General features: G+C 46.0%; 1 protein-coding gene across 2 annotated transcripts in view; it reads right to left on the bottom strand.

Moving 5' to 3' along the window:
- Positions 1–26678, bottom strand: part of PIKFYVE (phosphoinositide kinase, FYVE-type zinc finger containing) — a 216656-nt gene that overhangs the window by 105061 nt on the left and 84917 nt on the right. For both annotated transcript variants that reach the window (XM_088450027.1, XM_088450026.1), the window contains exons 21-27: positions 23720–23820; positions 22372–22443; positions 15355–15526; positions 6482–6660; positions 6071–6184; positions 4351–4459; positions 154–308 (exon numbers count right to left, since the gene is read on the bottom strand). In XM_088450027.1, the coding sequence (XP_088306153.1) occupies positions 154–308; positions 4351–4459; positions 6071–6184; positions 6482–6660; positions 15355–15526; positions 22372–22443; positions 23720–23820 (902 nt within the window). The remainder of the gene's footprint in view (positions 1–153; positions 309–4350; positions 4460–6070; positions 6185–6481; positions 6661–15354; positions 15527–22371; positions 22444–23719; positions 23821–26678) is intronic.

The following is a 26678-nucleotide window of genomic DNA, read 5'->3' as shown; positions in this document are numbered from 1 at the left end:
TGTGTCCTTTCCAGCCGGGAAGAGAGAGATACAAAGGCCGCACATGTATTGATCGGCATATAGAGAGGTTTAATCTGTTATCAGCAATACCAGGAGTCTATCATGTCCAATTAACGAATGCGAGCTTTGTTCTGACAATCTGACGGCATTCACCTGTTGTTCCAGGCTTGCAGCATCTCGCATAAGGATTGCTTCTTCACGATCATGGATTCGAAGACGGACTGAAGCTGCTGAGACGTGTCTATGTTTGAGGAGAGCATCCTGGCCTGAAGCTTCTCAATCCAGTTCCGAAATTCCACCTCCTCCATCTTGGAAAGTAAAGAAAACAAATCCAGTCTATTACGGAAGAGAAAGTCATACGCAGTATTCATGCATTCAGGATCTACAGTATGGTTCCACAAAGCCTGTCTCCATTCAGACATGCGCAGTGGGAGCGTGTAAAAAACACGACAGACTGGGGCCCGCACCTTCCTCTAACGTCTCACAGTGAGGAGGATGGAGAGAAAGGACAGTGGGAACGTGCAGCCGGGGGAAGTGTAGGGAAGGGAGCAGTTCCAATGCAGTGCAGTAGCAGCGCCCTCGCCCCCGTCATGACGACTCACAACAAGCGCTGCGGGAGTACTGGGAGCAGGGAGATGGGTGCTGGGTGTGTCCTAAGGACGCACCCTGTGTCTTTAAGTGTAGCGAGGTGCCACTCCAGGCGTGTCTTAGGTGGCAAAGGGAGGCAGGCTGCCCACTAGCGCGTTTGTCGGGACAGAGACTGTGCCACTCCCTCAGCGGAGGCACAGGCCGCACAACCCCTCATTAAAGCCCTGTGCCAATATACACGGGACAGAAACTGTCGCTCCCTCAGCGGAGGCAGAAGCCGCACACCCCTCATTAAAGCCCTGTGCCAATATACACGGGACAGAGACTGTGCCGCTCCCTCAGCGGAGGCACAGGCCGCACACCCCTCATTAATGCCCTGTGCCAATATACACGGGACAGAGACTGTGCCGCTCCCTCAGCGGAGGCACAGGCCACACACCCCTCATTAATGCCCTGTGCCAATATACATGGGACAGAGACTGTGCCGCTCCCTCAGCGGAGGCACAGGCCGCACACTCCTCATTAAAGCCCTGTGCCAATATACACGGGACAGAGACTGTGCCACTCCCTCAGCGGAGGTACAGGCCGCACACCCCTCATTAAAGCCCTGTGCCAATACACACGGGACAGAGACTGTGCCGCTCCGTCAGCGGAGGCACAGGCCGCACACCCCTCATTAAAGCCCTGTGCCAATACACACGGGACAGAGACTGTGCCGCTCCCTCAGCGGAGGCAGAAGCCGCACACCCCTCATTAAAGCCCTGTGCCAATATACACGGGACAGAGACTGTGCCACTCCCTCAGCGGAGGTACAGGCCGCACACCCCTCATTAATGCCCTGTGCCAATATACACGGGACAGAGACTGTGCCGCTCCCTCAGCGGAGGCACAGGCCGCACACTCCTCATTAATGCCCTGTGCCAATATACACGGGACAGAGACTGTGCCGCTCCCTCAGCGGAGGCACAGGCCGCACACCCCTCATTAAAGCCCTGCGCCAATATACATGGGACAGAAACTGTGCCGCTCCCTCAGCGGAGGCACAGGCCGCACACCCCTCATTAATGCCCTGTGCCAATATACACGGGACAGAGACTGTGCCGCTCCCTCAGCGGAGGCACAGGCCGCACACCCCTCATTAATGCCCTGTGCCAATATACACGGGACAGAGACTGTGCCGCTCCCTCAGCGGAGGCACAGGCCACACACCCCTCATTAATGCCCTGTGCCAATATACATGGGACAGAGACTGTGCCGCTCCCTCAGCGGAGGCACAGGCCGCACACTCCTCATTAAAGCCCTGTGCCAATATACACGGGACAGAGACTGTGCCACTCCCTCAGCGGAGGTACAGGCCGCACACCCCTCATTAAAGCCCTGTGCCAATACACACGGGACAGAGACTGTGCCGCTCCCTCAGCGGAGGCACAGGCCGCACACCCCTCATTAAAGCCCTGTGCCAATACACACGGGACAGAGACTGTGCCGCTCCCTCAGCGGAGGCAGAAGCCGCACACCCCTCATTAAAGCCCTGTGCCAATATACACGGGACAGAGACTGTGCCACTCCCTCAGCGGAGGTACAGGCCGCACACCCCTCATTAATGCCCTGTGCCAATATACACGGGACAGAGACTGTGCCGCTCCCTCAGCGGAGGCACAGGCCGCACACTCCTCATTAATGCCCTGTGCCAATATACACGGGACAGAGACTGTGCCACTCCCTCAGGCACAGGCCGCACACCCCTCATTAATGCCCTGTGCCAATATACACGGGACAGAGACTGTGCCGCTCCCTCAGCAGAGGCACAGGCCGCACACCCCTCATTAAATCCCTGTGCCAATATACAGGGGACAGAGACTGTGCCGCTCCCTCAGCGGAGGTACAGGCCGCACACCCCTCATTAAAGACCTGCGCCAATATACACGGGACAGAGACTGTCGCTCCCTCAGCGGAGGCAGAAGCCACACACCCCTCATTAAAGCCCTTTGCCAATACACAATACCATTTACATATTAGTGAATTTAAACTACACTAGAATACAATTAACCCAATACATCAACCACCTTGCAGAGTGAACACCTAAGGAGTTAAGTGTTCCAATCTTAACATTAAAATGAATCTGTCAATTGTATTTAATTTCAATTCCCGAGTCTCCTGCAACAGAGGTCACTTTACTCACTGTCTGACGAGTCTGTATTAGTAATTTCATTTACACAGAGTGGATGTGACAGATTTGTACTGTAGCTAAATTGCAAGGATGTTATATAGGAGGTTTGTTATGTTCCATCACATTTGAACATATTAGGATAATTAAATGTCCGCTTTCAGGTAAAATACTGATCATTCCTGCACATTTCACAAATGAAATCGGCGACAAAAATAACAGATGCGTCCGTACAGTGTATAATGTAATGTTACAATCACATATTTGACCAATAAGGAAGGTTTTTCAAAAGCCACCATTGCAGTTCTTTGGCCAAACTGTGGCCACATTTTCTGCTCCTGGGAGGATGCGGATGTCTCACTGTGTACCAGCACGTAGGGTACGAGATGCCGACACTCGGGTTCATGGCGGTCAGAATCCCCACGCCGGCATCCGGACAGGGTTAGGATACAGACAACTGTCGATAAGTATCCTAATCCTACCCCTAAACCTAGTCCTCCCCCGCAGCCTAAACCTAACCTCCCCACCCCCCGCAGTGTAAATTTAACCCCCCCCCAGTGGCTAACCTTCACTCTTCCCCTCGTGCTTTACCCTAACACTCTCCCTAACCACAATACTTACCGTCGGGAATGCGGCGCTGGCATTCTGAGCGCCGGGAAAACAGACAGCCGAGATATAAACTACATCGCGTACAAGCTGTGGTGCGCAGCAATATTCAGCTTTTTTAAAAATTACAAAAGAAAAAAAAATAAATAAAGAGCACCAAACATAGTGCACTAACAATACTAAGGCAAATAACAATACATAAATAATATCTGCGTACCAAAAGCAAATTAAATCAAGGCTCATCAAGGAACACCAGAACTACTTGCAGGATTTTCCTGGACATACAGGATACCGTTTTGTAACCAGTAACTGTTACTTTAATAGAATCCTTTTAAATTCTGAATAGCTTTATGTTTTATACTTTCATATATACTAGCTTCGTCGGATGGTCTGTAGGTCGGAGGTATGCAACTTGCAGCCCTCCAGCTCCTGTGGAACTAAACACTCAACTTATTTGCTTTTGGTACGCAGATTTTTTTTTATTGATATTTGATTTAGAATTTAGTAAAGGCCGGTGTTTTACAGGCCCCGCTTTCCTTTGTCATTTTTCAGAAACCATATACAAAAACAGGTGTAAATCAGATGAGACGGCCATTTTATATGTACTCTCACTATTCATAATTATTTATCACACTTACTTATCGTTATACTTTTAATTACAGCTATAAGTCTGCATGTGATTATTCACCTTTCTCCACTACACACAGAGCTTATGGCCTATTTCAGTCTGATCAAAGGATTTATGCACTATCGGCACTAGACACTCATCTGAAGATTACATGCTAAAAGATAATTACTAATCTTAATGTAATAAACTGTAATTTGGCAGGGCTACATACTTCTCTTTAGTTTATTCCAAGTTCTTTCTCCGTGTTTCAGTCTCATCAATCTGATTGAAAATTCTAATTTTAACGGATATCCATTTCCTGCACGTTCTGTTTTTTTGCTTAATAGTCTCCTACACAAATGGAATTTTCTACATTTATTACCTCTTTCTTGGCAAACAGATCTTCCATCTTTTCCTCTCTTGTTTTGTTAAACGTGTCCGTCTTTAGGGATGTGAGCCGGTCGTCCACTGCTAAATACACCTGGGTCACTCTGTCAAAAATCAGGGAGATGAAAATAAAAAAAAAAAAAATAGCAGGAAAAATGGCAGCTGGTCGCCAACTGCAGGAGCCCGAGTCTTACAATGGTCAATTCATTCAAATACGAACTCCAATGACCCAAATCAGGAAAATATTTCTCTGCTCCTTGAAAGAGCAGCATAGACCACACCATCCCATCAAATGTTATACTGAACTAATTACTGTACGTTCAGCAAACAGTCTGCTGTACCCTGTAGCTGACAGTTACCATCTTTGCTAAGCAATGATACTACTAAGCTGGGAATGTTGTAAAGCTCGGTTCAGCTGTAGTCCCAAAGCAGCGTGTCAGACTCGTTTCGTTGTGGAAAAACCCACAACTTTATCTGAGGATGTTGCAGGTTATTTCACAACAAAACGCGCAAGGTCTGCCGTGAAGTACAAATCTGCAAACACAACAAGGTCACAAATACAATCTATGCCCGAGCAAAACTTCACAACTGTAAATATACCACGTTATATGGTCACAGAGTGAAAGAATAAAGTAATACAGATAACTTGCTTAGAATATTTAATTGGTACAGGGCTATTACCAAACATCAGCTTTTTGGATGGATAGATTGATTGATATATATATATATATATATATATATATATATATAATATTATATATATATATATATATATATATGTGTATTGAACACACTGAATCAGAGGTGTCCGTCTTTCTGTCATCTTCCCTAGAATACCCACGAGACATACAATTGGTGTTTGTGGAGGACGCTGTCACCCTAACAGAGGGGCTGTGTATTCACACAGAGACTATGACAGCATCCTAAGTCATTAAGGGGCTCTATCTTTACATTTAGAACCGAGAACTTTTCAATCGACTGTGGACTATATTATTACTCACATACATGTTTGTTATTACACAGAGGGTCTCATTCAGAGCCGCTCGTAAGCGGCCGCTCGTTCATTCCGAGCGATGTTCGCACATCTGCGCATGCGTATGGGTTTTAGTATGCATGCGCGAACCAGTCAGTGCGGCCGAAAATCGTGTGCTCGCAATATAGCGAATGCCTGCTAATTTGAGTGACATAGGGAGGCGTATGTGGGTGGTAACAGGGGAAGGTGCTTGAAAACGGTGGAGTGGAGATCCGAACGCAGGCCTGCCAAAAGGTCAAAAACGGGCGTTTTAAGGGTGTGCATAATTAACAAAGCAGCGTCATCAACCACGTCACTTGGTTGTCTTTTAGCCAGAACTGCTCGCATGATTGCGGTAGGAACAACCAACCACAAGAATAGCGAGCAGTTCAGACGCCGTTCGATGTACTCGATTAATCTAATAAATAGCGGACATGACGTATGATGCGAGCGGCCAGGGGGCATTTTTTCCCAAATAACGACCGCATGTTTTGTTCGCTCGTTCAGACATGGAGGCGTCAACAGACCGCAAAGAGCGAACGGTCAATTTAAATAGCCAGCCCCTTTTTCTGAACGAGCGAGCGCAAATAGCGTCCGGCTCTGAATCAGACCCAGATTCCCGCCCCCCTACATACATATATCGACATCCACGCAATTCAGGAATAATGTAGCGAACGTTTGAAATAAACAAATACACGCCTACTTCTGCGAGAAGTCCTTTAAATCTTGTAAGATGGAGACTTTTGCCGGGGTGTGCTGCTTGATGTAGATTTTAGGCATTGGGACGCAGACCTCCAGCAGTCTGATGGAGGAGTAACTGCATAAAAAGAAAACAAGAATACAGATTCCACAGTCACTTTATAAGCGCTAAACACTAAATAACCGAAAGACGTTGTACATTATTGGCCTGTATGTAATGTCAGTGTGCGCGGCTTGTCTAGTAAATCCTCAGAACAGTGAAGAGACGGAATGTAACACAGGTAATACACTGCAAGAACAAGCAATTCTCCAGGCTACAGGGGGAACTGTCACGTACTGTATTGGGGCAGGTCTAGTCCTGGAATCGTATAACATGAATGGACAGTAAGTATGTAGAACGGAGCCCTTATTGTACCTGAACGAAGCCACCATCTGGTTGTAGGAGAAATACTGGTGGTAGTTGTGATGTATAGAGTGTCCGCAAGGTTCGGCATTGGCTCTTCGGGTGTACTGATTGCCATAAAAGCGTAGCTCTAAGTACTTAGCAAACGACATACACCAGGAATCATTGGACAAAGGCACAACAGGGGTGACCTAAGTGTGAGAAGCATTAGCATAATTACTGACAACTTACAGAGATAAACGTAATCAAACATTTAGCGTTAAAAAGGCTAATTATACTCTAATAACTACAGATGTGTCCATGTACATCTATCCTCCGTGCGCTCAAACTAACGGCGTCATTCTGCGCAGAACTTATTTAGGAGTAAATACCAACTATAACAATATAAATATATTTTGCGGGGTATTCTTCAAATGAATTATAATAAAGTGTAACTGTTATTGAGTTTTGGTATAAATGGTCGACGCCAGAAAGATGACATCTTCTGAATTTCATCATTCGAAAAGGTCAACATGGTCCTTAGTTCGATCGTCATTCTGTAGACATGTATTTAGGTCGACAGGGTTAAATGGTCGACACTAAAATGTCACTTTTTTTTTGTTATTTTAGCCGAATCCCTAATAATCCTGATTAAACAAGGTGTCGACAGTCCAGTGTCAACCTTTTGACTGTCCACCATTTTAATACGTTTCAAATATTAAATAAAATGGTATTAGAGGGTTATATTATGAATGGAACTATATAAAAATGCCATTGTTAGATCTGTGAGGGATATATTAGGAAAATATGGTCAGTTTTCAGCTGGTTGAATGTATTAGTGAATTAGGCTGGGTACGCACTGGGATGATATCAGGACGATTTACCATATTGGAACGACAAATCGTCTACATCATTTAGCGTGTACCCACAATTGCGTGCTCCAGCGGTGCATACTGGATCTTCTGCTTGGCCATGCTGCACGGCCAATCAGACTACATCGTGTGCGGGGCTGTGCAGTTTAATGAAGGTCGTAACGAGGTATTAACAGGGCCAGATTAAGGCTTGTGGGGGCCCTGGGGCAACTAAGTTGTGTGGGACACCACCGTGCCACACGAAGCCTAGCCCCCTTCCCCGCCACATGTAGCCTACCCCTATAGCCCCCCCCCCCTCCCGAGACTTGCCTTCTGTTAAACACATACACACGATATGGGGCTCGCCGTATTGGCTCCGCCCCAACTTCGGCAGGTGCACTAGAGGTGGGGGCACCGTGACGACCGCCCCTGGCGCCCCCTTTAATCTAGCCCTGAATGTTCCGTCATTTATTAAATCGTGTACAGGGGCGTAACTAGAACTATGTGGGCCCCATAGCAAAATTTTAAGGCTGCCCCCCCCAACTCAGGTCACAAACAGAGTATATACATATATTTACATGTATACAGTATATGCAGGAATATTGCAACAGTAACAATAACAGGCCTATATATCCTCCGGACAAGTGTGTACCCTCTCCCTTCCCTCCCATAGGGTAACCTGCCCATCTCCCTTCCCTCCCATAGGGTAACCTGCCCCATCTCCCTTCCCTCCCATAGTGTAACCTGCCCCATCTCCCTTCCCTCCCATAGTGTATCCTGCCCCATCTCCCTTCCCTCCCATAGGGTAACCTGCCCCATCTCCCTTCCCTCCCATAGGGTATCCTGCCCCATCTCCCTTCCCTCCCATAGGGTAACCTGCCCCATCTCCCTTCCCTCCCATAGAGTAACCTGCCCCATCTCCCTTCCCTCCCATAGAGTAACCTGCCCCATCTCCCTTCCCTCCCATAGGGTAACCTGCCCCATCTCCCTTCCCTCCCAAAGAGTAACCTGCCCCATCTCCCTTCCCTCCCACAGGGTAACCTGCCCCATCTCCCTTCCCTCCCATAGGGTATCCTGCCCCATCTCCCTTCCCTTCCCTTCCATAGGGTAACCTGCCCCATCTCCCTTCCCTCCTATAGTGTATCCTGCCCCATCTCCCTTCCCTCCTATAGTGTATCCTGCCCCATCTCCCTTCCCTCCTATAGTGTACCCTGCCCCATCTACCTTTCCTCCCATAGGGTAATCTGCCCCATCTCCCTTCCCTCCCATAGGGTAACCTGCCCCATCTCCCTTCCCTCCCATAGGGTAACCTGCCCCATCTCCCTTCCCTCCCATAGGGTAACCTGCCCCATCTCCCTTCCCTCCCATAGGGTAACCTGCCCCATCTCCCTTTCCTCCTATAGTGTACCCTGCCCCATCTACCTTTCCTCCCATAGGGTAATCTGCCCCATCTCCCTTCCCTCCCATAGGGTAATCTGCCCCATCTCCCTTCCCTCCCATAGGGTAACCTGCCCCATCTCCCTTCCCTCCCATAGGGTAACCTGCCCCATCTCCCTTCCCTCCCATAGGGTAACCTGCCCCATCTCCCTTCCCTCCCATAGGGTAACCTGCCCCATCTCCCTTTCCTCCTATAGTGTACCCTGCCCCATCTACCTTTCCTCCCATAGGGTAATCTGCCCCATCTCCCTTCCCTCCCATAGGGTAACCTGCCCCATCTCCCTTCCTCCGATAAGGTATCCTGCCCCATCTCCCTTACCACCCATAGGGTAAACTGCCCCATCTCCCTTCCCTCCCATAGGGTAACGTGCCCCAACTCCCTTCCCGCCCATAGGGTAACCTGCCCCATCTCCCTTCCCTCCCATAGGGTAACCTGCCCCATCTCCCTTCCCGCCTATAGGGTAACCTGGTCCTGCCCCATCACATAATTATCCCCTCAGGCAGGGGGCGGTGCTCGAATGTGGTAGGAGAACAGCCCGCAGACACAGAGACAGCAGCATCCGCCATCTCACCTCTGCACCAACTACCGGAACCGCCGCACCCACCGCACTGAGGAGCTCAGGACCGACACTTGACTGCCCTCCCAAATCTAGCCACTCCCATCACCAGGATCAAGTGCAGGTGTAGAAGATGCCGGGGATGTGGCCTGCAGCTTGTCACCGGGCTAGTGTGCAGGGAATGGGGGCATGAGGTGAGGAGGGGGGTACTGGGTGCGGAACCTGAGCTGGGGAGGTTTAAAATTAAAAAAAAAAACTTGTCAGGGGGGGTTGCTTACTGGGCCCCATATCAAGAGCACCCCTTGCACCCTCTATAGTTATGCCACTGATCGTGTAGTGTGCATGGCCAATCTGTGATGGCCCTGGGGTGAAGGGAAGTTGCCCCGACCATCAGCACGATTGTCCGCCATTCTGATGTGCACCCGGCCCTAGAAAAACTTTATCAGCTTCGTGAAACTATGTTTCAATGTCAGCAGCATCTTTCTCTGGCTGCACTAACATATGTCTGTGCGGCAGATTGCATCAGTCATCATTTATATTTCTTTATATTCCTGTATCACTATCTGCAAACTATAGTCTGTCATCTGTTCTGTATGATCACATTACAAGTGATAGGTGTGCACAATTGTACTACAAGCCTTTAGTTTCATTATCTTATATGTCAATGGGATTATTGCTCAGAAATTCAGAATACATCAATGTTCATCCTCTATCCCATATCCCATTATGGGCCTGATTCAGGGGTCTATGTATCAAGCAGTGAAAAGCGTGGAGGAGTGGATCAGTGGGGAAGTTGCCCATAGCAACCAGTCAGCTGCTACCTATTATTTTATAAACTGTACTTGATAGATGCTACTACAAAGCTGATTGGTTGCTATGAGCAACTTCTCCACGCTTTTCCCTGCTTGATACACAAACCTGTCAGAGATGTACATGATGCTGATGTTTTATTATCGGTAAACTGTGCGTGCGTCTTAGTACCGCAGCGCATGCATCAAGGTACATTACCATAGTCTCACGCAGCAGCAATTTACTCACAGTGTGTTTGACAGTCAGACTGAGTGCGGGAGAGGCAACGGGGAGAGACGGCAAAGAACGCAGGCGCGTCACATCCTGCGACTGATCCCGTACACAAGAAATATGGCTCCGGGGTCTCAGTTCCCTTTGCCATTCTGCAACAATCATTTGATCTGCGACCAACTCAGCGTATTTTCACGCAGGTGCAGCGTCTTTGCACGCAGGTGCCGCGTCTTTGCACGCAGCTGCTTGGGTATGCAAAGCCGCTGGTGGGGGTCTCAATACATCTCCCGGCATCTGCGAAATTTGCATATTTTCTAATAGCAGCCGCGTATACAGACGCAGCGACATTAGCGTACATCGATGAATCAGGCCCCTATATCATGTATAAATGACCGCCTGTGTCGGCATGACACGTGAGATCCCTGCTGACCACCAGCTTATTGCAGGATTTGTACAGACACATAAGCTGGGTACACACATAGCAGATATATCTGCAGATGACGGTCGTTCGTATACACTGAACGGCCATCATCTTCCAGGCACCTTCTCGCGCATGTGTACGGTCAGTCGGCAGACCGTCCGTACACACTTGCCAATGGACAGATATGTCTGCAGGGAATCGGTATGAAATGCAGGCGCTCTAGATCCCGGCTGCTGAAATCCCAACGCCGGCATCTCGAAAGGGTTAACATACCGACCTAACAACCCTCTACCTACCCTAACCCCCCTGTTTGGTGCCTAAACCTAACACCACCCCCCCTACCTTGTGCCTGAACCTAACCTCCCCCTCACCGTTGCCTAAACATAACCCTCCCCTTTTAGTGCCTAACCCTAACTCGCCCCCTAGTGCCTAACCCTAACACCTCCCGAATCTTACCTTCGGTATCCCGGTGGTCAGGATGACGGCGCCAGGCTTCTGACCGGCGTCGGGATTTCAGCGCCAGAAATAGGAGCTTCGGCATCCAGACCACCGGGATGCCAAACGCATACAGTCTGCAGATCTATCTGTCCATCGGCTGTGCAGCACAGCTGATGCGATATGTCTGTAAACAACGTCGTTCACAGACATATCGCTGGTACGCACTGGCCGACGGGCAGCAGATATATTGGCCGATCAACTGATCGGCAAATATATCGGTCAGTGTGTACCCAGCTTTAAGGACAGCAGCTGATAACACAAACTTGTGATACAGAAAACCAGGCTGTGCTTTCTCTGACTACAGGTTGGGTGATACAATTGTTATATTGTTGTATTGTTTGTAGCCTTTATCTTGTGCAGAAGGACACACTGGTGATCTGATCTATAGTGTGACTGCTGGTTGTTATAGGCATTTATGAATATGTAACCAGAAAGGCCAGGCCAGGATTCGGTAGAGACTTCACACATTGCTGAGACACTGACAAGAGACAATGATGCCTGATCTCATTTATCACCTGGTGTTATACATTTCTATCACATTATGCTCATGGATTGAGATTATCACCTGGTTTTATACATTTCTATCACATTACGCTCATGGATTGAGATTATCACCTGGTGTTATACATTTCTATCACATTACGCTCATGGATTGAGATTATCACCTGGTGTTATACATTTCTATCACATTACGCTCATGGATTGAGATTATCACCTGGTGTTATACATTTCTATCACATTACGCTCATGGATTGAGATTATCACCTGGTGTTATACATTTCTATCACATTACGCTCATGGATTGAGATTATCACCTGGTGTTATACATTTCTATCACATTACGCTCATGGATTGAGATTATCACCTGGTTTTATACATTTCTATCACATTACGCTCATGGATTGAGATTATCACCTGGTTTTATACATTTCTATCACATTACGCTCATGGATTGAGATTATCACCTGGTTTTATACATTTCTATCACATTACGCTCATGGATTGAGATTATCACCTGGTTTTATACATTTCTATCACATTATGCTCATGGATTGAGATTATCACCTGGTGTTATACATTTCTATCACATTACGCTCATGGATTGAGATTATCACCTGGTTTTATACATTTCCATCACATTACGCTCATGGATTGAGATTATCACCTGGTTTTATACATTTCTATCACATTACGCTCATGGATTGAGATTATCACCTGGTTTTATACATTTCTATCACATTACGCTCATGGATTGAGATTATCACCTGGTTTTATACATTTCTATCACATTACGCTCATGGATTGAGATTATCACCTCGGTTTATACATTTCTATCACATTACGCTCATGGATTGAGATTATCACCTGGTGTTATACATTTCTATCACATTACGCTCATGGATTGAGATTATCACCTGGTCTTATACATTTCTATCACATTACGCTCATGGATTGAGATTATCACCTGGTTTTATACATTTCTATCAGATTACGCTCATGGATTGAGATTATCACCTGGTGTTATACATTTCTATCACATTACGCTCATGGATTGAGATTATCACCTGGTGTTATACATTTCTATCACATTACGCTCATGGATTGAGATTATCACCTGGTTTTATACATTTCTATCACATTACGCTCATGGATTGAGATTATCACCTGGTTTTATACATTTCTATCACATTACGCTCATGGATTGAGATTATCACCTGGTGTTATACATTTCTATCAGATTACGCTCATGGATTGAGATTATCACCTGGTGTTATACATTTCTATCACATTACGCTCATGGATTGAGATTATCACCTGGTTTTATACATTTCTATCACATTACGCTCATGGATTGAGATTATCACCTGGTGTTATACATTTCTATCACATTACGCTCATGGATTGAGATTATCACCTGGTTTTATACATTTCTATCACATTACGCTCATGGATTGAGATTATCACCTCGGTTTATACATTTCTATCACATTACGCTCATGGATTGAGATTATCACCTGGTGTTATACATTTCTATCACATTACGCTCATGGATTGAGATTATCACCTGGTGTTATACATTTCTATCACATTACGCTCATGGATTGAGATTATCACCTGGTTTTATACATTTCTATCACATTACGCTCATGGATTGAGATTATCACCTGGTTTTATACATTTCTATCAGATTACGCTCATGGATTGAGATTATCACCTGGTGTTATACATTTCTATCACATTACGCTCATGGATTGAGATTATCACCTGGTTTTATACATTTCTATCACATTACGCTCATGGATTGAGATTATCACCTGGTGTTATACATTTCTATCACATTACGCTCATGGATTGAGATTATCACCTGGTTTTATACATTTCTATCACATTACGCTCATGGATTGAGATTATCACCTGGTTTTATACATTTCTATCACATTACGCTCATGGATTGAGATTATCACCTGGTTTTATACATTTCTATCACATTACGCTCATGGATTGAGAGACTTCTCCCCGATCTAATAAATTTCACATTTTTGCCATTACCCTTATTGGTGACACAATGATCTATAATATTTTGTTTCTGGTGCCACAATCTACATTTCCACTAATATCTAATAAAAAGACCTTCAGTACCCAAGACCCTGTATTTTAAACATTGTTTTTCTGTTATATACTTGTGTCAATACATATCAGTACTCACATCATTTTAAACGTATTAATAACAGAGACACCGGTCGATTGGTGGACAATAAAAAGTAGACATTCAGAATGTCGGCACCAGAAAGTCGACTACCTGAACATGTATTTAGGTTGACAGGGTTAAATGGTCGACAATTACCCAATAAGCAACCAATACCCCCAGGCGCTGATAATTAGCTGCAGCCATCTAATTAAATTCTGCAGTTTAGATATAGCTAAATATACTAAACACACAGCACAAGTACTCACAATATTAAATCTCCAGTGCACTCAAGAATTTTAAAAACTGCACACCATTTATTACACATACAATACACAATACACAGCGATAGATACTCTAAAATAATTTAATGGTGGCTCATTCAATATCTGCTGCAATGAAAGTCTATTAGGGCCATGAAAGTATCACTGTGAAAGTCACCAGTAAAGAAACAGCACTTTATAGGAATATACCTGTCCTGGGCGGCAACCGTCTGGTCAGACAGGGGCTCTCTTAATCCATTCCTTTATAAGACCCCAGCGGCCGATTACTTACAGGAGGTGAATATATCTCACACCGTGATGGTGTATTCTCCAGCAATTACCTCCTGATGTAGCTGTATCTCAGCTGATAGGTGGTAAAATCTGCCATGAGTCAGCTGATCGATCAGCTGCTATCAGGCTTAGCGCAACTTCCGCTCCTGGGTCCCGTCTGCCCAGAACTCGGTGCAGCCACATAGGAATTCCCCGTCCGGCCTTGCGGTAGCACAGTAAGCTCTTGCTGCGTTTAACAGAATATCACTGATGTGTGCCGTTTGTATATTGTGGTGCTGTCCCTGCACGCTGTATAATTAGATGCCATCAGCAGAGACCACCTTCTACTCCTGATGAGACTTTCTCAAGGGGATAAATAGCATTTCAATTCCTCATTTGTTCTTAAACAGGTGCAATTAATTGCCCACCTAATAACACCAGCTACGCGAGTGCACTGAATACATACTTAGTTTAAAAACCTATAAATTTTAACGAAAGATGAATTTCTCATTTTTTAAATCCATAATGAAAATAAAACCTCTCCATATAGAATTTAATATACGCACACAAAATATTTTTTTTACATTAAAATATATGTAAAAACTCCTGTAAAAATCTGCCTTAACGGCGAGTACTTAGGTCAACCCTTAGCGGCGTATTTACGAAGCAGCGTTTTTTCCAAACCGTCACTCGTCGGTGGTTCTGGCCGCGGGATTTAAAAGAGCAACAATATTAAATGCAAGACATTCAATAGAAGAACTGGTGTATTCTAATATTCTAACAGAATAATGGACCCCCAATGTAAGTAATGAGATGGGAGTAACACATTTAATACCAGTGCTGCAGGTAACTCAACTCAGCTTATACACAAGAGGGATAAATAAAACCTATATAGACAGATACCTGTTGGCAGATCCTGCACCAGGAGTAAGTGAGGATGGTGTGTTGGTAACCGGGAACGGGCGAGTCCAGCTCCTTTAGTATGATCTGCACACATCCACTTCCGTGGACAAACCGCCTGATGTGGTGCACCATTGGCGTGTCGCAGAACACGCTGGGACACTGATAGGACTGTCTGCAGGAACAGAGCAATTGTAATGAAAACATGTAAGATCAGAATAAGGCTCAGCTACATAGAACGTCATGGGGATTTCTTTCTAAAAACAAACATCAGTAAATCATTTTGCACCAGACACGGATGACACTTTTTTGGATAACGTAAATTGTATTTAAGGTTCTCCAGTGGGTACAAAAGACTGGAGGCGAGAGGAGGAAACAATTACTGGCACTAGGGGCCCGATTCTAAGGCGCACGCGAACGCGTCTCTGTGCTAATGCCGCGGTGGAAATCCATCTTAGGCCCGTATTCAATTAGAAGCGAAAAGCCGAGATCCGCGAAAAAGTATGGCCATTTGCGACTTTTCGCCAGGCGGAAACTTATCTCCGTATACAATTCAAACTGCTTTTCGCGTACGAGGAAACGCAATGCAATGTAATAGGCGAAAAAGATTAGCCTGTGAATAACAGGAGGAAAGAAGTGCAACATTTTTATTTAGGGGTACAAAGGTGGGGAAACTACTCAGAACCCTTGGGACAGCCCCCCAAAGTACAACTGTGTCAAACAATCACTAAACAAAAGTAAGGAACACCCCTAAAAAGTAGTTTAAATTTGGGAGCGAAAAAGTACAAAGTCGGGGTAAAAAACAAAAAGTAGCAAAATAGACTTTTTGGGGGTCTGCAAGTATGGGTCAGGCGTTTTTTTTATTGCAGGTGTTTGCTTAAGGTGCGTTTGTTAAGTTTTTTCTAACTTCACTTTAGTGACTTTTAAATATGCTAGCACCCATTAACAGTTGTATTAGGGCTAATCGGGCTCTACTACATTGATCCCCAATGCTTCTGCATCTTTTTGGGGGGTCCTGGCTGATTTCCCTGATTCTGACACCACTTTTTGCCTGTTCTGACTTCGCTTGTCTCCGTTTTCGCGTCTTTTGGAATTGAATAGGGCGAATCGTGGGTACGCGCCCGATAAGCTTACGCGATGGAGGCGAAAAGTCCGGCAGGCAAAACTTTATCGCATACGCAAAACTAATTGAATACGGACCTTAGTGCATATGTAGACGCACCATCGCAACCTGCGCCAGTGTTACGGCAGCTGCAGTTTCTCCCTATGAACATGGACTCTTCAGTTAGCGGCTTTGGACGCAGCTGCTGTCAGCGACACGCCCGCATCTGCCTAATCACGCCTGCTGTTACCTCCCAGGTACGCCCACTAAAATCCACACGTCCACATTCGTTCTGCGTCTCGGTGCGGTAATAACTGGGAAGCTCACGCAGTACGTAAAACGTCGGCCAACTGCACTCATGGCGGTTTAGCGTGCGACCCTGAATCAGGCGCTAGGAGCGGAATAGGTGAGGAAATCAATTCTGTATAACACAAATGAAAACTGAAATATGATCGAAGGAGAACACATTATAACAAAAGCCAGTAAGGTGCAATATTAATGCGCTTTCCAACCTCTCTCTGTAAATTCATATAAAAAAAAACACCAGGGAGCCCCCATCAATGAAGATGTAGGGCCAAATGTAATAGGTAGTCTGTTTTGGTAAATTGCGAGTTTGGTGCTAAACTCGCAATTTTTCACAACTCTCCAATGTAATAGGGTGTCTGTTCACTAAAACTCGCATTTTTCAGAGTTACTAAAACTCCCCATTCTCAAACTCGCATCCAGATGTTTTCACATTGAAAACAATCAACTCGCCCAATGTAATAGGGTGTCTGTTTCAGACTCACAAAAAAAAGATTACCAAAAGCACCCAAATAATAGACCTGCTTCTGGCTAGCGAGTACATCCTGAGCAGGTCAGATTAACACAGAAACATGCACATATCCATGATATATGTACATGTTTCTGTGTGTACTTACGTAAAATGTTTTTAAATAAAAAAAAAATGACGTGCACCCCCTCCCCAAAAGCCTTACCAGCCCTGGGCTTTATAAAGCCTGTTCTGGTTCTAAAAATACAGGGGCCAAAATGCGTAGGGGGCCCCTGTATATTAAGAACGAGCACAGGACTTTGTTGAGCTGGTCCTGGTTCTGGAAAATCAGGTGACAAAACGAGTAGGGGTCCCCTGAAAATTCCAGAACCAGCAACGAACTCTGTCTAGCGGGGGGATAATGCCGCAACATTGTATCATTGATGTAACCACAAGATTAACCTCAATTAATCTTGCGGCTACGATGTAGCGGTTCCCACCATAGACTTCAATGGGGATTTCTCACCATAGAAGTCTATGGGAGACACAGGCTGCCCGCATTCAGCTAATCAGGGAGCTGCTCCCTGATTGGCTGGCGGCCCCTTCACTGACGGGGCACACGTGTGCCCCGGTCATTTACGCAGAGCAAAGGTATGTGTACACACATACCTTTGCTCAGTCCAGCATGGATCGTGTTTTTTGCGTTTTTTTATTTTAACCCCTGGATTGCCTACTTGGAGAAGTGGATGTGATCTACGCATAGGAGAGGCGAGTATGGATTTTTTTTTTCAGGTACACCTCTATGGATTACTTCGGATACTAGGTGAGTATGTGTGAGTGTGCATGTATGTTTTATTAAAATTATACTTTCACGGTGTATGTTTGTTTATTTACGTATTTCTTTAGTTGTGGAACTACAAGTGCCAGCGGGCCCGTAATGCCCCGCATGCTGGTATTTGTGGTTCTCCAAATACCAGCATACAGGGGAGGCTTGCTGGTACTTGTGGTTCTACAACTAAAGACAATATGGAAACTTTAATTTTACACTTTACACTAACACTATCAACCCGGCACCCACCGCCCTAGGGTGCCGGGGATAGCCCCGGGCTATCAGTCTAGGCCTGGGGTGCCCTGGAGAGGGGGACCCCTTAATTGGGGGGGGTCCTCAACTCCCCAGGGATCTCCCCGGCCTGGACTGACTAGCGGTCAGGGATAATGCTTTGGCCGGGGAAACCGGTGAAAGGTTTTCCCTAGCCGTGGCATTATCCCCCCGCTAGACAGAGTTCGGTGCTGGTTCTGGAATTTTCAGGGGACCCCTACTCGTTTTGTCCCCTGATTTTCCAGAACCAGGACCAGCTCAACAAAGCCCTGTGCTGGTTCTTAATATACAGGGGCCCCCTACGCATTTTGGCCCCTGTATTTTTAGAACCAGAACAGGCTTTATAAAGCCCGGGGCTGGTTATGCTTTTGGGGAGGGGGGTGCACGTTTTTTTTTTTTTTAAACACACACAGAAGCCATCACGGATCTCACTGATCTGTGATGGCTTCTCTAAAACTCGCACCTTTTTATGCTACTCGCATTAAAAGGTGTCAGTTTACATAATCCTAAACTCGCAAGTGCAGTAGCCTCGAGCTGAAAAGTTCGCAGGTTATTGAATTTGTGAGTTTCAGTACAAACTCGCACTTTTTAAAAGTGCGAGTTTGTACTGTTACTAAAACTGACACCCTATTACATTTGGCCCGTAGACTAGGAGAAAATAGGAGATCAATCAACATTGCGCAGAACAGGAAGGGTCTCCCCGTCGGTGTAATCTAGGTTCCTGAGGAGCTCATGTGTTGGGGAAGTTTGTTGTGTAGGCAAACAAGTGTTTATTATCTGTTATTTGATACACAAAGATTCACCTGTTGCCCCGTGCTGAGAGCTGCAGATGAGGAAGCATAAAACGAAGAACGGGACCCCTAAAGTACAGAGCTGGGGTCTGCAGATGAAGGCTCAGAGGGACGTGATAGAGCTAAATTCTGTATATTGGTTTGTTACAATTTATGCTGACATGGAGAGACAGGAGTTCACACATTCTCACCATGGATTCCAGGGCGCTTATTGTTTGGAATGGTAATGAGAAATATACAATGTTGCAATGGGTGTTACTGTCTGTGCAATGTATACGTGACTATTAATCAAATTGTTTACGCATGCCCAAAAATGATAAGATATACAATGAAGAAGCTATATAAATGCTTGACATGCCTAATAAATTTAGAGTATTGTCTGACACCATTGCTGCGTGCGTCTCATTTACTCTCCGGCCGTTAACCCTTTCCATTCTGGGTAGCCTGGTAACCTGACAACTTGCCTTTATCAGACGTATGCAACCCTGCAGCCAACTGGTGCCCATCGCTGCATTAGAAAACATGCAGTGTATTTATTACTATATTATCCCTTAATATATTTTAATTATACTAATACATTAATAATCCTATATATTTCTGGGTTCTTTGGGTGTCTCACACTATGTGAACTCCGGTCAGCTACACAGCGGCCCGTCCAGGATGAGCAGACTGTAGGTAGGATGAATGGCTGCAAACTACTGACTGGTCAGACCAATCTGTCCATTTAAGAGACGCCTTTCATTCTGCATGGATGGAACGGTCAGTCTGCTGAAATAATCTCTAAGCACTGATGCCCGGATGAACAGTGCTAGATGGGAGCTAAATCGTTGTCACAAGTGTAGATTGAAAGATTAACAGTGTATAGACAGTCAATAGGTCGACACCAGATGGTCACCAGATTATAGGTTGACAGTGTCAAATGGTCGACATGGATTTAGGTTGACATTGTCACGTGATCAACATGGTCAAAAGGTTAACACACAAATGGTCGACACGGGGCAGGATGACAATTCTTTCTGTTAATGTATCCCTAATCCTCACCCTGGTGCCAAACCCTAAACCTGTTACGTAACCCTAATTGTCCCCTTCTGCAGCCTAATCCTAACACTCCAACAAATGCCAAACCCTAACCCGCATCCTAAAAATCATGAACAACAATGTGTTGGCCATTTGTGTGGTGTCCACATTTTGACCCTGTCCACCTTTTAACTGTCGACCATCTGGTGTCGACCTATTTACTGTCTATCTATGTACTGTCTATCTTTCATCCGGATACCCGTTGTCACACTGCTGCTGAGGAAAAGTGACTTTAAAGGTCAGATTAAAAAGAAGTTACGTCTGAGGTTGGTTAAATCTTTGCATCAGTCAGTCTAAGGTATCTGGGGCCTCTCAGCGAGAGAAATAGAAAGTCAGTGAGTTTTTACTTTATTCCTTTATGTTCCCACATTTGTTCCTTAGAGTTTACAGCTACCTTGCTGCCATTGTAGCAGACTGCATCCAGTAATACCACTGCACCATCACCCAGTCGTCCTACGGCGTGTACCCGGATTATGACGTTACCACTGACTGCCTGAGAAAGGCCGCCAAGTATGCTTATCCCAACATCTGTGCAGGCCTGTGCCCCAAACTAACGTCACTCCCAGTACTCTGTAATACTGTGCTGGAGATTACAGCCATTAGCCTCTACAGAACTGCTGCCCAACTGGCAACCTGTCTATGCTTCCACTGTGCCGCAGGGCATGAGCGAGGCCAGTGATGAGCATAGGGAGGGCAAGGTGTCTTCAAAGACACCAGAAGGTCTGGGACAGCATGGGAGGCCATGATGACATCCTGTAGTAGTGGGGCTTAAGTAACACTAATTTCATGTAACAAATGCAGCTTGTAACTGGCCACTGATAGCAGGCGACTAGGATTGGCAGCGCTCCCGCCATTACCACATTAGGTGAGACTGGGCACCGTAAGGACCGCAGTACTGCCTGGCAAGATAGAAGCAGGGTAAGTACCGACAGCAACACTGGTGGTGGCAAAGTACTGGGTATTGCAGATAACTGGGCACTAACACAGCTGAAATAGAATTCATAATTACTAACATATGTGGCTAACAAAACAGCTAGTGATGACACTATGGGCATTACTGCTAGTGCTGCATTATAAATAGTCATTATCTGTACAGTTGGCAATTTAATGAGCATGGAAGGAACGGATGCCACATTACAGCACATTATGTCTACTCCTGGAATATTACTGGGCTTTAACAGTGGTCTATTACTGTGCATTGCTCCTATTTACGGGTTATAAATGGGTGTGTGTTATTTCTGCCGACATATTACTAAGCATTAGTACTCCTCCTGGTCATTACTACTGCTGACATCCTCTGTGTCACTTTTGCCGTTTGACTTAGGGTCGCCATCTGTCGGGAATTGCTTTGGACATTCCGGAAATCAGGTTTCCAGAGTTTCATAATTCTAACATTCTGTGGAGTGAGACGCTGGTAGGATCTCCTGAGCAGACACACGTTTCTGCCAGAGAAAGGCACCTTCCTCTGAGAAAAAGTTTATGAAATGAACAGAAGGGTCTCTTAGTCCACAAGATGTTTCTTTTGGACTACTGGTGCAACGCACAGCTAGGCCTGAACATACCCTGCCCAGAAGAGACAGCTATAGGACATCCCCCATGGCTGCAGTGTCCCCCAGATTGAATGAAGGGGAAAAGAGGATTTTTGGTACTCACCATTAAATCCAATCCTCCGGATCCATGTTGGGGACGCTGCGGCCCAACCTTATGCTCACCTGTTAACTGTCTCTTTTTTTGTATGATTGTTACCGAGTGTGAGTGGGCCCCTTATGTTCCTTGAAGATTTGTAAGTGTCACTAGGGTGAAACCATTGGGCTATAGATTAAGGGGGAAATCCTCTACAACCCCTTGATAGCAGTGCCACTCAGATGGATTCAAACAAATACTGTAAATATAACGGTAAGAACCAAAAATCCGCTTTTCCCTTTAATGCTTATAAGCAGACTATACTTTTAGCTGTGTCATTACTTTCTACCAAAAAAAAAAAAAAAAAAAAGGACGGATGGATTTTTAGGCAGCATCACTGGAGCAACCTCACATCTCTGCTACTCTTAATGGGGGGGTAAATCCCCTCTGTAAGACTGAAAATGTTTATTACACTCTTTATAATTGTAACAAAAATCACCACAACTGAAACCAACTATTCTGCCAGAATAGGACCCCATAAATCATTAATTATTTTAAATGACACAAGACAGCTCACCGGAAGCAGTATCTCTCCAGAAATAGACCCAGCGTCAGGTCATTTTTGCCATAAAACTCCATTGTAACAATCCTGTATAAAAGAAAACATGAATGTTTATGGCATAGCCCATTAGCAGGCATGTGTAACCTATATCCCAATGAGAATGTATGTATACATATACAACACATATCCAATCACTATATCCATCATCATGATATTTCACTACGTCATTAGTTTATGCACCACACACAACAGCATCTCCGCCGACACATTTTCCATTAATGTTTATTATAGGTTTATTAAGCACCAATGCATCCCGCAATGCTGTATATGCACATGTAGCATTATAGCATTTGCACAACGGTAACATTGCAGAACATGGAGAACACAAGAGTTTACCAGCCAGAGGTGTAACAATGAGGTTTAGGAAACGTGTGACTAGACACAAAGTGACTCAGCATCGTGCGGTGCTAACTGCCATAAGGAAGTTATACGAGGAGGTTCTATCCATGACTGAGGAGATACATTGTTACAGACTGTGCTTCTGTCCACCAGTCTCCCCTGCTTGTCTATCACTCATTGTAATACACTGACTTTGGCCCTGATTCAGAGCAGGACGCTCTGACCAGAGCGCTCGCTCTGAATCAGGGCCCTCCTCCATTAATATGGAGCGTCCTCCTGGACGCTCGTATAGCTGTGGGTCACCACCCACAAGACCATCGCGACCATCGGACTTGCGAGTGAAACCCTGTGGTCGGGTTTCTCAACCACAAGCCCTGGAGTGATTTTGGCTCTATCAGAGCCACAATCACTCCCACTGACATCACGCCCCCGGCACGCCCACCAAAGGGGGCGTGCTGTCATTCAACATCGACAGCACGCCCCATTTGGTGCGAGACCCGGAGCGATGGAAAGTCCTTCGCTCGCCGGGACTCGCGCATGCGCACGACGGAGCTCCCTCCGTCGTGTGCAGTGGGGACCCTCGACCCACTTGCGAGCGGACTGCCGCTCGCGAGTGGGTCTGAATGACCCCCTTTGGCCATTTGTACTGCACAGGCTCTGCTCACACTCCTAGCGCTGACCAAATGGTTCACCAAGTAGGAAATATTGTTACACATTATTTTCTATGGCACCACAAGATGTCCGTAGAGCTGTACAGGGACTATACATACAATTGTGCATCAATGCATAAGAGGACTATGTACAAAACGATACAATAAAACGCAAGGTGGATGGACCCGTCCGTGGGGGCTTACAGTGGGTGTAACCAGGAAGGAGAACTCACACGAATTATTCCAGGATAAAAAGAAAGGAGAAAGATGGAAAGACAGACAGACCACATCAAATGAAACAAGACTGTACTTACCATGGACTAACACAGGAGCTGGGAGCATTGCATGACTGAGCACTGGAGCTGCTGAATAGGACACACAACCTCTGGTGGTTCAGAGTACTAAGGCAATCGATCTGAGAAGAGAGCATGAAACGCTGAAATCAGATGTATCCCGGGCAGTGCCGCCCCTCCCCGTGGTGACACTTGGTACGCATAGGATTGTAGTGCACGCGGCAAAGAAGGGGCGTGGCCTTGCGGGTACGGGGCATAACCTTGTGGCCCGAACCCCTGTTATAGTCACTCCGGGGGTCCCGGATATGCGGACTGCCCCCTGGGAACCAGTCTGTGCGCAGTGCCGGCTCCCTCACTGTGTCAGGAGCCGAGTGCTGCACGTAACGCTACAATGCAGCATCCGGCTCCTGTCGCGGATGAGGAGTCGGCACTTTGGTGTCACCCCTCGGCCCGCAGCCCCCTTGTGATGCCACTGATTCCAGGAACAATGCATTGATCATTTGATTAGATCTATAGAGTAAGTACCCAAGGGGGTTAGTCATGAAAGCTTTTAGAGAGATCAAATTGTGAGAGATAAAGTACCAACCAATCAGCTCCTAACTGTCAAGTTACAGGCTGTGTTTGAAAAATGACAGTTAGGAGCAGATTGGTGTGTGCTTTATCTCTCACAATTCTATCTCTCTCCAAGCTTTCATGAATACCCCCCAAGGTCTTACATTTCAGTATGGAGAAGTTACACCAGGGGCATACTATCGCCTGAGGGGGCCCGTGTGCAGTGGTTCCCCTACTCTGAGCAGTGACTACCCCCCTCCCCTCAGTGATTTTTTAAAAAAAGGGGTAGCGCACGCTGCAGGCGCGTGCTCTCAAAAGGGGCGTGGTCACACACTAGTTTTCCCAATTCAAATTACACCGCACAGCAGCACAATCTTCATTCACCTCGATTCACATTACACCACATAGTAGTGTCCCTTTATTCATGTATGACACACAGCAGTGCCCCTAATACACAATGCTCACAGTAGTAGTGCCCCATATACAAATCTAATGCTCATTGTAGTGGTGCCCTTATGCAGTGCCCCCCAGTAGTGGTAGTGCCCCTTATGCAGTGCCCCCCAGTAGTGGTAGTGCCCCTTATGCAGTGGCCCCAGTAGTGGTAGTGCCCCTTATGCAGTGGCCCCAGTAGTGGTAGTGCCCCTTATGCAGTGGCCCCAGTAGTTGTGCCCCTTATGCAGTGGCCCCAGTAGTGATAGTGCCCCTTATACAGTGCCCACAGTGGTAGTGAATTTTTTGATAAGCTCCCATCTTTAAAGCGGTTTAGAGTACTTCGGGCACGTACGAGTCGCTTGAGGGTTAGTTTTCTTCCATCTGCTGTGCGCATGTTGAATGCTATGATTGTATCTCTTTAGTTAATTTTAATTTTATTATTTTTGTGAAATTGTTTGTGATAACCTTTACCATGGATTGCTATTCACTGTTTTAAAAAAGTGCAATGTAATTTCGTCTGTCAAACTTGTTTTGCTGATGACAACAATAAATACAATACAATAGTGCCCCTTATGCAGTGCCCACAGTGGTAGTGCCCCTTATGCAGTGCCCTCAATAGTTGTGCCCCCAATATTAATGCCTTGTAGTAATGCCCCCAGAAGTTATGCCCCCTGCTATAGTGCCACTTTGAGCAAAAAAAACGGAACTATGGGAGAGACTTCATGACGTCTCTCCCATAGTGCCCGTGGGGGGAGCGGAGCCGGAAGCTGGAGCTCAAGAGTGAGTTCCAGCTGCCGCTGGCGCTGTGAGGAGGGAGCCGGGTGCCCACTGGTAACAAAATCTCCATAGGCGCACAGGAAATGGAGCCTCCCTGCGGCGCCACGCTGACTGGCCTGGCAAGGTGGGCTGGAAGACGCGGAACTGATTTAGTCTCCAAATAGAAGTGATGGAATGCAGTTCTGCCCCGTTCCAGCACACTTTAACCCCTGGGTGTACTATGTACACCCTGAAACCATTATAAATACGCCTATGCATTACGCCACTCATCAAAAATAATTAAGCAAATTTTTTAAAAAATTTAATGTATATAAAGGGGAAATTAAGTAATTATTATGTCATTGTTACTTTTAATTCCTATCTGCACATTTCTTTGCAAATCACTGGTGAAGTATTACACTGCTGCGTGCTGTATATACATGTACAGTTTATGGAGCAGGAAGACTTACAGTGAGAGCTGTGCAGGCGGCAATGCCGGGGGCAGAGGGCGGTTATTGCATCATTACGGCAACTGACAAAATATATACCCTCACCCACAGCAAAAAATTATTTCTGAGTGATGTTTAGGGGCTGATTCTAAGTCGCTGGCAAAGTGCTGTAGCTGCGGAGAACCTCCTCGGTTGATATACCGCCTTACGCTAACGCCAGAGTCCGTAGGGCTAATGAGGGCGATGTTTGTGCATCTGCAAGCGATTGATTTTACTGCCGCAAGCGTCACCATTAGTGTCAGCAGGTGCACCAGGCCCAAACTAGGCGCAAGATATACAGATGTGTCCTTATACAGCTTTGCTGCAGTCGCGCTAAGAAGCCCCTCTCAGCGCGCCAGGTCCCAGGAGACTCTGCCAGGGCCGGGCGTCTTATTTTGTCAAAAAAAATTCTAAGTCGCAATGCACTGCGAGTCCTCTAATCCGTATACGCTGTGCTACAACGTAGCGGCTGCAGTTTTTTTCATTTCATGCCCCGATGTGCTTCATGTACAGACTCCGTCTTACGCAAGATATACAGTACAAGCGTCGCATATCACATTAATCAGCTCAGTCTGCTAGCGCATCCTAGTTGCATCGCATTGCGAATTAGACGCATTTTGTAGCAAAGAAAATAAAAGACGCCTGGCGCTAGCAGAGTAGCATTTTGAGGCTAAGGGGGGTATTCAATTAGGCTGCGAAAAGTCGGAATGGGCGATAAATTATCGCCGATGAGTCATTTTCGCCTGTTTCAA

Source organism: Taudactylus pleione, unplaced genomic scaffold, assembly GCF_031769625.1.
Source record: "Taudactylus pleione unplaced genomic scaffold, aTauple2 ptg000503l, whole genome shotgun sequence".
In the NCBI taxonomy this organism is placed as follows: domain Eukaryota; kingdom Metazoa; phylum Chordata; class Amphibia; order Anura; family Myobatrachidae; genus Taudactylus; species Taudactylus pleione.
The sequence above is the reverse complement of the archived record's forward strand: the minus strand, read 5'-3'. Positions and strand labels throughout refer to the sequence as shown.